General features: G+C 36.7%; 1 protein-coding gene across 5 annotated transcripts in view; it reads left to right on the top strand.

The window, feature by feature from the left end:
* Positions 1–605: 605 nt before the first annotated feature.
* LOC131155951 (uncharacterized) overlaps positions 606–16,505 on the top strand; it is a 33,695-nt gene continuing 17,795 nt past the window's right edge. For 2 of the 5 annotated variants that reach the window (XM_058109421.1, XM_058109416.1), the window contains exons 1-2: positions 611–948; positions 9,546–9,686. In XM_058109421.1, the coding sequence (XP_057965404.1) occupies positions 664–948; positions 9,546–9,686 (426 nt within the window). In that variant the 5' untranslated portion in view covers positions 611–663. Of the gene's footprint in view, positions 949–1,719; positions 1,804–9,545; positions 9,687–16,505 lie in introns of all 5 variants that reach the window. The other 3 variants (XM_058109427.1, XM_058109407.1, XM_058109411.1) reach the window with 3 other exon arrangements.

Raw genomic sequence — 16,505 nt, 5'->3', positions numbered from 1 at the left:
AAACTTGCTTTCAATTATTTGTTTGAAGCAATTAAAACATATCAAAATGTGATTCTTTAAATAGAATGATTGTTTTGACGTTGCAAATAAAATCCTATTGTATATTCATTATACCAATAATTAAATTTGTGACCTAATTTTTCTATGTTTTTAGGTTTTTCATTACATCTCAATTCGATTTCATTTTATTCAACAAATTAAATTTTATATCATCTTGTCACTAAATGAAGAAACTTGTAACTTATTTTGATGCTTATTGAATTATAAATATTTGTTTGTAAGTTGCCAAAAAGAAAAGAATATATCTTTTAGTTTTTTTACCCAAAAAAAAACAATTGTCTTAGTTCATTATATTTTCTTGTATACCAAATAATACAAAAAATGAGAATTTGTTTCAATATAATTAAAAATTAAGAAAAATTAAATGTAAATGATATCTAAAATTGAAATTTTAGTTATTGATTTGGTATATATTTTTTATTTTTTTTATAATTAAACAAGACAAAATAAATTTTCCATATATTTTTTTTCCTTGAATCCATATTTTTTATTTATATTTTTTAAGATCCAAAACGCTTAAAACGTATTTCCCGCATGGCTAAGAGCCTCCGGCATTAGATATCGTTGGGCAGTTGCGCCTCAGTTTCCCAAGGCTCCACACTGATGACGTTGAGTCATTTCTTCAAACGCCTTCCCTACATGATCGTCTCTCGCTTTCCTCTACGGCACCGCCGTCTGATTCGCCGTCTCCCTCCACCGACTCGCTTCTTAGATCTCTCCTCAGCATTTGTTGGAGTGAGACATCAATGGAGAGTTGTTTCAGTCCATGTCAATACTTCAACGTCATCGTCTTCTTCATTTTCTTCGCAACCATCGTTGGAGACTACAGAACCTGACTCCTCCTCTTCTTACATTTCCGTCCAAATTCACTGCCCAAAAGATGTTGCGGTCAATTTCTTCTCTTAGTTTTCTTATAATGTGTGTATGAGCATTTGCATTTAGCTCACACATAGCTACCTTTTTATTTGGTAAATGAATCAGGTGTTTTCTTCTAAATTTCATTTTGGCGGGGCATTCCTTAGTTGCCCGGAAAATGTAGGAATCGAAAGGAAACAGGAAGCATTAAACACATCCACAAGCCCACACACTGTTTCTCTCTCTCTCTCATTTTGAACATAATGTCTAATGCACTTTTAGCTTGCAACAGCAAGACAAGTACTTCCGAGAGCTGGCCAGAATATGGAAAACAAGTAATCTCTACTTAGGCATGAGGAAGCAATACAAGTTTTATTCCAGAAATTTATGCATTCTTAATTCATGTAAACTCTACTTGATCAGACTGTTGAATGGGCCTTAGAAATTCAAACTGAATCAGATTATAAGAGTATGGAGAAGAGTAAGCATACCTCATTCATTCAAACGTGTGATGTTCCTTACAAGAAGAAAGCAATCTTTGGAAAATAATGCAATTCTTTCCACTTGAGTCCATGTTTTTGGTTGCATAGTTTCAGTCCTTTGGACTGGAGTTGGGGGCCAGAATTTTAAATTTACAATGTGGGTGCTTTGCATACCAATGGATGTATACTTAAATTATAATTTTATAGGGGGGAAAAAATGCAAAAGCAAAAGGCAAAATTTTGGCATTACAAATCAAGTTTAATTCCATGCTTCAAAGCACAACCCCTCCAAAATTTGAAATTTTGGCTTTGTGTTAGCCAGGATATGTTTTCCGAAGCTCTGATATGTTTTGGTGCGAGTTCTACCAGTATGGATGAACAAGACTCCAATGAAGCTACCAATAAGGTGGACCCTTTACAAAATATATACTTTTGACATGCTGGATTTTACACACATACACACATATATGTATGCATGTATGCACATGCACACACTGGCACATGTCTTTTCATGTGTTATATTTTTGGAATAATTTTTCATTCCTTTTTTTCATCTTGAAAAACATTGACTCATTGAGTGTATCTTTAGAAGTGCAAAGAGTTCCCCTATGTATATGAAAAACTAGAGTAATAAAAATCCAAACGATGATGACAACCTCAAAGAGGCAGAGTATCAAAAAATGCTAAAAAGCCTTGAGGAAGTAAGCATATTCCGCTCACCAAGAAAAACAATGTTTTTGATCCACTTCTTTTTCTTCCATGGATACTGCTCCAGTTACTTCTTTTTGTCCCTTGGAGTGGATTTCTCTCTTGTTATTTTCATTTTCTCCGGACTCTCAATGAAAGAGAAGTGGATGAACTTATTGGGCGGATGTCTTTTTTGGTTCTTTAGTTGCTCATCCTAGGCGTGATACTCATATTTGGTAAGGTGAAAAGTTGTTGGCATTTATGGGGTGTCAGCTATACTCGCTATGGTGCATGTAATGACTAGGTATTGATGCTTGACAGCCCATCTTGTTGCGCCTACATGTGCACTGTGAAGCCCCTCAGGCACACCTGCAACATGCATAGACATGGGGCTTTGTGTTGTCATGTATAAGGAAATGATTGCTCCTCTCTAAGAACTTTTGATGGAGTGGTAGGCACCAGATACTAAAGAGTGAGGTCGTAGGTTCAAGCCCCCCGGGGGTCGCTTGGGGGAAATTGTTGGTATTTATGGGGTGTTGTAAATCTCCCAATAGACTCACTATCATGTATGAAAGTACACAATATCGATGCTTGACTATCTATATTCATGAGCCTATATATGCAGTGGGAAGCCCCTAAGCCCTTAAACAACAAGTATAGATGTGGGGCTTTCTGTTGCCATGTGTGAGCAAATGGTTGCTCTTTTCTATCCACTCAAGCTTTTGCTGCAATTGTTGGCACCATATCCTGACACATCTTTTTTGTTGCATTTGATGAAATCGCTGACTCCTTTTCTTTTGGAGAAAGGTATTTGGAAGGTAATGCCCCCTCGAACATTAAGGCATTCACTTGGACTTGGGTGCTTAACAAAACTGATATTAGTGGCTTCATATAGGGAAGGAGGCATAATACAACAATCAATCCAAATATCTATGTGATGTGCTTAGTTTCTAATGAGACAAATAAGCATTTGTTTTGTCATTTTCTAGTGTCTAGGCAACTTCAAGGTATAAGCTTTTTATCTTTGCTCGTGTGATGTATAGTGTGCAAACACGAATACAAAATCTATTTTAATTTTTTAGTAGTTTTAATTGTATTTTCTTTTGTTTTATTCAAGTTAATGTTATTAGGATCATATCTTCAAGATTCTAGGTATTATTATTAATTAGGTTGGAAGATTCTAGGGTACTATTATTTAGAAACTAGTATTTTTGGTTTCACTAGGTATTAATTTAGTTTCCTTTCCCTCTATTAAAATGTGGGAAAGAAAACTGATTATTCCACTCGCATATGAAAAAGATTACATTCCCTTTAAATAGATGATAATTCTCATCTAATTACTAGGGATATTTACAACCTACTGAAAACATAATATCCTCTTTAAAATGGAAAGCAGTAAAATAGGACAGACTATCTACTGAATCGGGTAACATACTACCCAAATCCCCTAGGATCGTGGAACCAAAAATAGCAACAAATCAACTGATTTGTTAGCTGTAAATCTCCTAAAGATCAGCCTCTAATAAAGGCTGATAGATATCTAATAATTCTACACCCTCCAAGCACTATAAGTTGCCAGACATTGCTAGATGTTGGTCTTGCATCAAGTGGTGTAACTTGCTAAATGTTGGTCTTGCATCTAGTGGTGTCTAAGCATAATGATTCGACACTGCTATTAGTGTTATTTGACAAGGTTCGTGATTCTAACTTAAATCATCATGGCTGTCAGTGTTTGACAGGGTGGTCTAAAAGTTTTAATGCAAAATTGTCAGGTTTGTGATTTTGACTTTGTTAGATTACCACTTTACCTAAAAGCTTTAGTTGTTAGGTTGTGGGCCAACAATGTATATCAAGCCTTTAACACTCCCCCGCATGTGCAGCCCGACAGCACATGATAAACAAACGATGGATAACACCCATTACAGGGAATATAATAATTTTTAAACATCACACAATAAACGCAGGCAGCAAGACTAGAACCCAGGACCTCCTTGTAACCAGTTCGATACCATGTTAGATTACCACTTTACCTAAAAGCTTAAATTGTTAGGTTGTGGGCCAACAATGTATATCAGACCTTTAACAGACTTAAATCGCCACCTCCAACGCCAACATTCAACATCAACCTCCATCATCCCCCCCCCCCCCCGACTTCCAACCATCCACAAGAATATAAAAAGAAAAATTGCAACCTCAGTTTAATCCCTTCTAAACCATCGGAGAGCTTCATCTTCTTCCTCGTCAAGTAGCTATAGCTCTCGTGCTTTTTTGAATCCTTGAGTGATCGACATCTTTTCCATCACCTTGAGTTCATTATCATCACCAAGTTCCTTCTTGCCAACACTGAGATCCTCGTCATCGTGAGCATCAAATCTTATAATCTTCCCACATTGGGAACAAAGGTTGAGCCATGCAAGCATCAAGCCACACCATCATTGCCGATGCTGGAATGAAGGTTCCCATATTTTTCTAATGTCGATGCCTTGATCTCCTCAATCTCCTTCAACAGAGCTACCACCATGCATTTTCGTCAACTTCGCTTCATGGACTTTTCCAAACTTGCTTCATTCACCAAACCACCTGCAATTTCACATCCAAGCCTGGTTTATTCAAGCAATAGGCTAGAGTAGCACCTATAGGAGCGGGGATAGGGCAGCCCGGATCAACCATCAAATAAGCAGCCTGTATTTTCATTATGATCCTATAAGTATCTTACTAGTTCAACAAAAACCGGTCCATCTAGACAGAACTGTACCAGTTAAGTGATATTGGACCAAATTAACCAAACCAGATCTTCTAGCCGTCCAAACCAGAAAAAAGTAAAATAAATAAAGATGGAGGCTACTTTTACCTCTACATTGGACAAGATTGATGTTTAATATTGATCCCATACTTCGCATCCTTAGCCCGTTCTTTGATCCCAAATTAATTTGCCAGCTGTGCTTCCACAGCCTGCTTCCTCTTGGGAAGCACTAGCACTTCTAGAAGCTTGTGTCTGACATGTGTTGGATACTAACATTTGCCCAGCACTTCCTAACATGTGTTGGAATTAATTAATTAATTATTTAAAAATTTTGGACACAGCTGAGACACTCTTCTATACTTTTTTGACACAAGGACACCTATTGGACACCTCTTGCACAAAAATGCTGCATTTTGTTGCCCCTTTAATTTTGTGAATAAGTCCCCCCCCCCCCCCCCCACCACCCCCACAAAATAAAAGAGAGAGAGAAAAAAAAAAAAAAAAGAGTTAAGGAGAAGTCAAGCGCTAGGGGTGTACAAAAATTACCAAAAACCGAAAACTGGACCGAAACTGAACAGTTTAACGTTTCGGTATGGTTTTTCGGTTTTTATTTTCCAATTTTAAAAACCGAGTTTCGGTTTCGGTTTCAACTATATAGGCAAACTGAACTGAAAAACCAAAAAACTGAATTATATATTCATCTAAAAGAATTTGCATAATTTATAACTCTTTAAGTTATTAATTTTACAGTAATTATTTATTAAATTTTATTTATGAAAATATACTCAAATAATTAATTTTGGCAGAAGAAATGGAGGGATTTTATGCATGAGGGTGAGGGATTTTGTCCCATGTATTACCGATGTGGGACAAAGTTCTCACTGGATGATGCCTTCAGCCCACTGCTCAGTCAACACCTTCAACTTTCAGCCTTGCACCAGAGGTTCAGAGTGTTGCTCATGAAGAATTGGGTCAACTGAAACAGAGAGGTAACAGGTATCAATATTGTTAATTAATCCCCAAATTTCTCAACTGAAGGATAAATTAAGAAAAAAGAAAAGAAAAGCAGAGTAATGGCATTGTTGAAGAAAGCATGAAGTGGGTTTTGGCCGTTTTTACTTACAGGCTGTTAGTTACAGCAGATTTGAGATTCTCCAGGCATTGCCCACATCCCTGTCCCACATTGGTTGGTATGAGCTTTGGGGGAGCATTCTCCACTTAGAAAAGCAAGCCTCCTCTCCCCATTCTTTTCATCATTTGGGCTGCAAAACAGCTTTTGTTTGACCCTCTCCAATAATGGTCCACTTAATAATTTGAAATGGACCTTGACTATTATTAGTATTGGGTGAGGTTCAGTTCAGTTTGAAAACGAAAACAGAACCAAAGATTTTTTTTTTTTTAAACCGAGCAGTCAGTATACGGTTTGTTAATGGTTTTTGATTATAGAAACCGATATATTTCAGTTCGATGTTCGGTTTTGGGTAAAACTGAACTGAAAAAATCGAGTACCCCTACAAGAGATTAGTAGTCAAGAAGTTCTTTGGCATTGGAGTGGTTGGATTTTGGGGGTCCTAGTGCCATTAAACCAGACTTGTAGCTCCTAGTCCTAGCACTCTCTCTCTAAAGTCATTGCCAGTTTGCCACTCTTTGTTAATCTTTTCTTTTCCCTTTTTTTTTAATAATTTCTTGATGAGCCATGCCTATTGCCCACCATCAGCCATGTGCTTGAGTCGTTTTTTGGTTGTTGGACCAATATTTTATAATATGAATGGAGATGATGATTGCATAAGTGTAGTTTATAAAATGTGTAATTGATAATTTTGCATGAATGATGCTTATATTTCATTTTAAATTGGAATTACCACAATATTTGACATCTAAAAGGAAAAACATGCCTATATATATGTCATATATATATTTATCATCATCTGTTGTGTTGTATCCTCATTTTTACAAAATTGTCATATCACCGTGTCAGTATCATGTCATAACTGTGTCATGTGTCAGTATCAGTGCTTCCTAGGCTCCCTCATACAATCCCATTTCAATTTGAAGCCAGTACATTACATTGGCCTCCCTCAAGCATGGTCATGATCTAGACTTATTATTCTTCAAAATTTTAAAATTCGAGGTTGACTTTTTTCCAATTGGGGCAGAATGATGTAGTGTGCAAACAAAATCTATTTTAATTTTCTAATTTTTATTGCATTTTTGTTTCTTTTATTTAGGTTATTTTTATTAGGGTAATATCTTCAAGATTCTAGGAAATTATTATTTTGGTAGTAAGATTCTGGGAAACTAGTATTTTGTGTTTAAATGGGTTTTAATATTGTTTCCTTAGCCTCCAAACATTGTAAGCCTATAAAAGGTCCTTATATATTAGGTTTTAGATGAGATTGGAATTGAGAATTGAAGTTGTTAGACATTGGTCTACCATCATGGTGACGTTGTTGTCTCCTCATGCTAGGGATGGTTTTTTTATGGTGAAATTTTTTGGTTTTAGCAAGACTAAGAAAGGGAAACTGCTGTGGCTGTGTGTTTGATTTTCCATTTTTGGACTTTGTGGATGAAAGCAATGCATAGTTTTTAAAGAACAATCCATGCATTCTTACTTGTTAAGGATAGAGTGGTTTTTCTTGTTTCTTTGGCTTTGGGTTCTTGGATGCTTTATTTTTGGGGGTCTGCTGGGGGGGTGGGTGTTGTTCATTGATGGATTCACAAAGGGATGGGGGCAGCTTATATGTAATTTTCATTTCTATTTGTTGCAGTACATCTTGTTCTCTACATCCTGTACCTTTTCCTCCTCTGTGTTTGGGAGAATGGAACCTTGAATTTGGATGTGTGGATTTGGACAAAACATTTTATAAAGTTGTGTTTTCCTCCAAATTCACACAAACCAAAATCCCAGCCCCAAAATCCATTATCCCAAACTACCTTAATAAACTTTTTTTTCCATCTAAAAAAACCCATCACCATTCTAAGTTCCTCAACAAAAGAGTCCACCCCATCCAAAGATCTATAACTCCTTTCCCGCCAAATAGTTCACAAAAATGAAATGAGGAACTCTTTTACAAAGATTTCCACATCAATCCCTACTCTTTCCTACCCAAGCATTTTGTTGATCAAGCATTAAACCTGCCTGCACCCATTTTTCTGCAAGCAAGGCATAAACCAACTCAAAATTGGTGACAATTTGATTTTGAAAATTAACAGCCTGAAAATTGAGAGAAGCTACTTGAGATGTTAGTTCATAGATCTTCTTTTCCACTTTTTTTTTTTTTCACACATACATCTGAGTCATTTTATGAACATTGGTCCTTTGTCACCAAATTTTTCCCTTTATTTTTTATTTTTTTATTTTCCTTGCTTTCTGCTTGGTTCATACCAGTCTAGTTCAGTCCAGTCAGTTCAATCCGATTCAATTGGTATGGTTGGTCAAGTTTGGTGATCCAGTTCAAACCAGTTGGAGTGGCTTGGATGTTTGGAGTCCTCTACTTTGTTCAAAATCAAATGAGAGGTTGAGTTTTCTTCTTCAAACTCACTAAAAATGGCGGCAAGGATGAAGTTCCCATCAGTCTCACCATCAGCAAAAGACTGTTCTTGGCTGTGGAAATCCCAACAATGATCAATTCTATGATTTTCTTTCCAACAGAGAGTGCAGCTACGAACATCACTGTGACCAGCAGCTTGCCAAGAATCACCACCTTGTCCAGAGCCTCCACTGGAACCTTTACCTCTCCCTCTTTTACCATCCCTCCCATGACTAGAGGTAGCAGTAGCACCAAACATGGCTGAACTGTCCTTAGGAGATGGTTGGGAAGGAGGTGCAGATCCATCATCAATAATCCTCTAGATTCTAGCATATGCTTCATTCAGAGCGTTTCTAGAGTCTAGGCTATAGACTCTTCAACGAGAATCTGATCACGAATCACTTGGGGCTTAGAACTCAATCCAGACAAGAACATGGCACTTCAGAAACCTGCCTGCTACTTCCTCATCACATCAATGTTGAAAGTTTAAGTTAATCTGAGTAATCTTAGCTGGTTGGATCTGCAATAAGATAAAAATAGCGTTAGAACAAGAAAAAGAGAGAAGAGGAGGAGAGAGAAAAGTTCTTGGCCACGGAGCCTCTGTTCTCCAGAGCAGCCTCACCTGTATATTTCCTTTACTAATGGCAAAAGAGTCCCTTACTATACTAAAATGAGATTACCCTCAGTACTGACCTGGTGCCACTTTTAACCTTGTCATGGAGTTGCATGCTGAAATGCAAACTTGCAAAGATATGACAAGGATACCTTGCAAAGAGAATAATTGCTTTATTTTTTTGTGCTTTAACACCTCATCTTTTATTCTACTGGTCATGGGCCCGTTGGTGATCATGGAACAGTAGCAGCCAAAAATCTTAGACTGTATTCTTCCTTTCAAAAACCTGCTGACCTGCCTCACCTTTCTGTCTTAGGATGGAAATTGGATTATTTTTTAGTTTCTGATTATGAAGGTTCTTTTCTGAAGGCCTATCTAAAGGCTTGTATGTAAAATCTCTTGTGCTGTTTAGTCTCTGATGAATTACAATCATTTGCTTCACTTGTGTGTTTATTCAATTCTGGCATAGGAGACTTTTTTAGTTCATTCTCCAAAATAAGAAAAAATATTTAGAATGGCATAAAAGATTAGTGTTTTGGGTTTCATTAGAAATAATTTTTGACTTTTTTATGCAGATCTGCATTAGTTCAATATTTTCTGAAGGCCATGACGTGAACATGTGCATCTCAGATGCTGCTGATTCCATAGGCTTGAAAGAGATACCCAGTTACGAAGTTACCATGGGTGAACAGTTTGACTGGATAAAGAAAACTCAGGTTGGTTTATATTCATGTCCTTTGTTTCGTTTTCTTTCTTTTGCAATTTCTATACACTCTTTTTACCAAAAATAAAACTGTAGAATACTTCCATTTCCATGGAAGTATCATATATTTTTACTTCAATTTTTTTGAATGTTTGATGAAAATTCTATAGTCAATCTGACATTATATGACTCAAGAAAATAAAAAAATTAAAATTAACCAGTTTAAAGTGTGAGTCTACTGTTTAAAATCATGGAATAGTATTTTCTGCATTTTCTAACGCTGAATATTTCACGAGTTAATTTGTTGTCAAATCTGCATAAATCTTAGATGAAGTTAGTCCATGAGTATCATTTTTGTGGGTATCAACAATTATGAACATGCAGGCTTGTCAAGCTTTTATGCTGGTGGACTGATTTAAGGTTTATTTAACTGGTACCTAAAATCCTTTTTTTTTTATATTTTATTTTATTGAATTTTGTTTGAGAGTGCTAGATTACCACTTTCCTACGTTAAATCTTGATATACATTGTTGGCCCACAACCTAATAGCTTAAGCTTTTAGGTGAAGTGGTAATCTACATTGGTATCAAAGCTAGTTTACTAGGAGGTCCTAGGTTCTCGTCTTGTTACCCACATTTATTGTTTGGTGTTTAAAAAATTGTTGCATTCTCTATAATGGGTGTTTTCTATTATGTGTTTATCTCTCCATGTGCGGGGGAGCATTAAAGCTTTATATGCTTTGTTGGTCTACAACCAAACAGCTTAAGCTTTAAGATAAAGCAGTATTCTAACAACCTAAAAGCGTAAGCTGTTAGGTTGTGGGTTGGTGTATGGTAGGGGTGTACAAAAATTAATGAAAAAATGAAAACTTGATCAAAACTGAACCACTCCAAAATGTTTCATTTTTAAGGTTTCAGTTTTAAAAAAATAAAAATAAAAAATAAAATCGATTTAATATTTCAGTTTTGGTTTTGAAATCGAACCAAAAACCAAGGTATTTATATAATTTTACATTTTGAGGTTTATTTAATTATATGATCATTATATATTAAACATTTTTACCACTATTTTCACTTTCGCACAATTTTAATTTATAAAAACCAATTTTTAGATTTTAGTAAAAATATAAAAATTAATGATTAGACTTATTATTAAGTTATTATGGTAAATGAGTGGGAAGAGTAAGGAAAAGGGCTTTTGCATTTTATACAGGAGAGAAGCTCCCCTACATTATGTTTTTTGATGTGGGACAAAGTGCCTTCACTTAGCTAAGCTTGGCTTGCTAGTTGCTACTACCTACCTTGTGTTGTCTTCTCCCATTTGTCCCACTCCCATATCAGTTGAAAATCAGAAGACAAGAGCCTTCTCATGAAACCTAGCCAACCATATTTGTGTGGGCTTATTTTTGAATGCTTCACATTTGCAACATGGATGACTCCATGTTTGTGTGTGTGTATATTAAAATTTTTAAAAATTTTAACAACTGACGAATAACTGTCAACACCAGATTTCGTCTGCCAGAGCATTTGCACTCTGGTCTTACTAGTATCTAATGGACCACCATATCAGTATCTAGACCTGGTATATCTTGTTATGACCATGCAAAAATATCCTTGAACTCCCTTAACAGAGATAACAACTTCTCTTTTAGCTTATCATCCCTAATAGATCCAATTTTTATATCTTGTGGAGTGTGCTCAGTGTGTATGGTCTCTTCATGGGGTTGTATTTCTATGACCTTTTGTTTAATCAATCTCAACAACTTGACTCTCAATTTGATTTCCACTTCTCCTTCCATGGAGTAAATCAAACGGGTATCATGGCAATCAACACTATCTTGTGCCAGTGTCGGACATGTTGAGATTTTTCTGTATTTATATGCACATGATAGAAAAAAATGTGAAAAAGCTCAAATAAACAGAGATAGCAGATGCAAAAAGGATGATATTCATTAAAGAACAAAGGCATGCTTACATAAAATGATTTTCAATGACTACAGGCTAGGCCATTGAAAATTGTAATTAAAAAAAAAAACTACTCATACAGTGGAAACATAGTGGCATTCTAGTTTTGTAGCGGTCTGGTGGTGAAGTCAGCATCCCTTATAGTCCGGGCTCTCCTTACCGACGATGTTGATTGAGAGGCCTTCACTGAACAGAGATGGAAATACCTCTATAAATAGTTCTTTATTGGGGCACATGACATATGCCAGTTTAGGATAGGTAATCAAATGTTGAGGGATCATGATAGCGGGTTTCCCTGCCAACTTGGCTAGTTTTCTTTCTCTGTGTGCTGCCGTTGTATGAACCACGTCCCCTTTCTTGGGTTCCAACCCAATCCAAAGGTTTCTCGATTTTCCTTAGGCACCATAGGCTCTTACCCCTCTTAAATGCTTGCCTAATCCTTTGCCAATTTGGTTGTTTTGGGTTAACATTTGTTTGGCTGTCATGACTCTTACTTCGGAGAATTAGGCTTTGATGATTCACCTTTCTCTCTATCATAGAATGTGGTCAAGAATTCAAATGCATGATAGGAACAATCTATTGCTGGGTGTTTAGCCCCAATGTAAGGTATCATCCCGGGCTTGTGGATTCCTTGAATCTCTTCTTTATTGACTGTAATCAAGAAGTCACCTGTTATGAACTTAAGTTTCTATTGTAGGGTAGATGGTACTGCCGTGATAGTGTGGAATCAAGGCCTTCCTAGCAACGTGCCAAAATGTTGAGGCAATTTATAATACTTGAAAGGTGATGGTGAAGGTATAGGGTCCAATGCTGATATTTAGATCAATTTCGCAATGATCTCCCTCACATTACGATCGAAGGCATTGCCTGTTAGATTACTCCTCCACATGTGAGACTTGTTGATTCCCAATCTTCTCGAAGTGGAGTTGGGGCATACATTCAAAATGTTTCTAATACTTGAAAGGTGATGGTGAAGGTGCAGGTTCCAATGCTGATATTTAGATCAATTCTGCACTAATCTCCCTCACAATACCATCGAAAGCATTGATCTCCTCCACATGTGAGACTTGTTGATTCCCAATCTACTCAAAGTGGAGTTGGGGCATACATTCAGGGCAGATCCATTATCTATCAACACTCTAGAGACAATCGTCGAGCTGCACTTGACTACGATGGGGGTGTATAAGTGATTGCAGGATAGACAAATGCGGTGTGTGTCTGGTTCGATGCCTCCCTTCCGCCTCCACTGCTTACTACAATGATCTCTTCCTCTTTCTTTTCTTTCCTCACATACGGAATCCTCCTGTAGATAGCAGAATGTGATTCACCAATATATGGAGCCACATAATCTACCAATTTACCAGTCCTTAAGCCCATTTCTATCTTTTCACCTACGGTGACAACCTCTGTGAAATCCATTAAACTAGGGCCCAATAGTTTATCATAATATATACCCTCGAAGGTACCAACGAAGAGCTCCATTATATCTTTGTCGTCAATTGGTGGTTGGACTTGTGCCGCCATCTCTCTCCAACGTTGCGCATACTCTCAGAATTTCTCAATCCTTTTCTTTTCTGTGCTATGTAAGTGTGACTTGGTAGGGGCTATGTCGGTGTTGAAACAATATTGAATTAGGAAAGCATCTAAATTTTTAAAATCTTTGTTGGAAAATTATGAAGATATTCGGCAGTAATTAAGAAGATATTTGGCCGTAATTAGGAAGATATTTGGCAATAATTAGGCAAGATTGTATGTGTTGGAATTGGTGTGATCCCAAGAGTGGGGGTGAATTGAGTTTTAAAACTTTTTGGCTAATTTAAATATTTTTCGATTCACCACAGTTCATATCCTATTCAATATTAAAAGTGTGTATGTAAAACGATTAAGCTATCAGGGCAGACATACACGTGTGCAACATATCTCATTTAAATTAAATGTGTGCATGCGAATAATTATAACAGTAAATAAGCAAGCATACACATATGGAAACTAAAGTGCAGTAATTAAATGAGATAGAGAGAGAGTGACACACGATATTTGTTATCGAGATTTGACCAAACCAGCCTACGTCCCCACTTTGGGCATATCCCCCAAAGATTGCACTATCTCTGCTCACTTCAACGGGCGGAGTAGAAGCTGTTTACATCCTCTCCTTACGGGGCGGAGACACCCCAATTCAATTTTCGGGCTAAACCGGACCGGTCTCACTTATGGGGTTGAGACTCCCCAGTTCAATTTCGGGCTGAACCCAACCGATACATTAAAACCATTTTTGTACATGAAAAATGCTTCTAAAAATACAAGCAGAAATGTACACATTAAAGCTCAATGCACTCTCTAATATGATATGAAATAATGCTCAGTAGAGTGAGGGTGTTTTTCTTAAAAACAATTTTTGCACACAAAAATTCATATGATCTTTGATTTCAAAAATGAAATATGCAATAAGCGTTTTCAAAGATCTGAATGTGATGAGTATGTTCTCCAATAAAAATTTTGCAATGAAAATGTTTGGAGAAGCTAGGAGTTAAGCTCGAAAATATTTGTGCAATGAATACTATTTGAGCATTTGAATCTTGCCATAGAAGTGCAAAGATTCAAAGGCTACAAAGAGTTTTTCCACAATATATTTATCAAAGAAAATAATATGAGAAGAACTCTAAACCTACTCTCAAAAATAATTTTCAAACTAAAATTTAAAGAGAGTAAGTGATTTTTAAAAACGAAACACCCAAACAAAATAAAGTGCTCTCTTTCAAAAGATTTTCCAAAGAGTAATAAAGAGAGTTGGAGAGTGTAAGATTTTACCCCAAAGTGATTTTGCAATTAAAAATGTAAGTGGGGGAATTGATTAAGAAAATAATTTGAGAGAAAAATTGGTTAATCAAAGTTGCTAATCAAAGCAAATGAAGGGGTATTTATATTTTTTCAGGAAATTATGACCGTTAGAGACACGCTTGGTATTTTTGAAAAAGTTTAATGACAAATTAAATAAGTTTAAGCACTTAGTTATGCGGCCAAACAGATAGGTTCGGTTGACCGAAATAAGGTTCAGTCGACTGATCATGTAGTTAAGTTTGCTAAGCATATGCTTCGGTCGGCTGAGCCCTCAAAAGCATTTAAAACAATTTAAGATTTCGGACTACTAAGCAAATGGCCAGTTGGCTGCCAAAAGCGATTTTTCGAACCTTCGTTGGTTCGGTCGACCGAGTTGTTTTTAGCTCATTCGGTCGGTCGGCTGAAGGTAGTGAAAAGTACAAGCTTGAGGGTTCGGGCAACCATGCACAGTGCGTTCATTTTATGGTCGGTCGCTCGAGGCATGGTCAACAAGTTGACTTTTGGCCTACAGTGTGTTCGGTCGACCAAGGTGTTTATAACTGAATGAGTCAGTCGACCGAGGCTTTTTAATTAAGCCAAAAATCCAACGTCAGTCGACTAAAGTCTTTGTAAGCCCTAATTTGACCCTAAAGCTATATAAAAAAATTGTATGATTTTAGTCTTTTTAGAAAAAGGTTTTTGGTGAAAAGTTAGGTGTCCAATGGTCAACCTATCGTCATCTGAGCATTTAAACATATCATGCAGATGCATGCATTATTACAGACCAACTAAAAACTTAAATGCATTACAAATAAAATTAAATATCTTCTTTATCTTCTTTGCTCCTCTTCATGGCAAACGCCAAATGTATGAGCTTTATGCGTCTTTATGGCTTCCATTTCTGTTCCCTTATATGTGTGTTAAATTAATGAACCTATTCACGTGCTAAATACACACATAAGTAGCTTGTGCTTTGTCAGCATCAAAATAGGGATTGGACTCAAAAAGCCAACAGTATGGCTGTAAATTAGGCAGTCATTAGTCAATGATTATAAATTAGGAATGTATCTTTATTAGGTAAATTAATTAGTGATTATTTTCTTAGTTTAGAACCCTTGTAATTTCTATAAGTAGAAACCAGTGTAAGTCAGAATTATTATTCAATGAATGAGAAAATCATTCCCAAACTACTCTCTCTATTTTTCATGGTATTAGAGCTAGCAATTACTTGCTGATTTCTTCTTTCCCATTCCTCCCTCTTCTGTTTTCCTTTTCTACTTCCTATTTTCTGTCTTGGCTATAGCACCATGTCTGAGGATTCAAGTGAGTCCTCTATTTTCCTACCATCCTTCTCTACTGCAAACTCGTAAAAAGGTAATGGAACGAACTTCGAGTCCCATTTTGTTTAAATTACCACTATCCACTTGAATGGTGGTAATTTTTTGCGATGGTCTCAATCGGTTCGCATGTACGTATGGGGGCATTGGAAGATGGGCTATTTGACTGGTGGAAAAAAAAGCCCCTGCAGAAACTGATCCGGCCTTTGCGACTTGGGATGCTGAAAATTCTATGGTCATGACATGGCTTGTGAATTCCATGGAAGAGGATATTAGCTCTAACTATATGTGCTATCCAACAACACAAGAGCTTTGGGAGAATGCGAACCAGATGTTTTCGGATTTGGGTAATCAATCTCAAATTTTTGAGTTGACTCTCAAACTTGGTGAGGTGCGTTAGGGAGAGGATTGTGTCACCAAGTATTTCAACTCTCTGAAGCGTGTATGGAAAGATCTCGATCTATTCAATACCTATGAATGAAAATCCATGGAAGATAGCCGTCATCACAAGAAAATTGTGGAGGACAATCGGATCTTTAAATTTCTTGCTGGTCTCAACATTGAATTTGATGAAGGGGGAGAATCACTGGAAGACAGCCATTTCCTTTAATTGGTGATTTCTTCTCGGAGGTAAGGAGAGAGGAGAGTCGAAGGAATGTGATGCTAGACAAGAAAGGACATGGTGTTGCTGTTGAAAGCTCTGCCTTAGTGGCT

This window comes from Malania oleifera, chromosome 1 (genome assembly GCF_029873635.1).
Source record: "Malania oleifera isolate guangnan ecotype guangnan chromosome 1, ASM2987363v1, whole genome shotgun sequence".
Lineage (NCBI taxonomy): Eukaryota > Viridiplantae > Streptophyta > Magnoliopsida > Santalales > Ximeniaceae > Malania > Malania oleifera.
The sequence above is the reverse complement of the archived record's forward strand: the minus strand, read 5'-3'. Positions and strand labels throughout refer to the sequence as shown.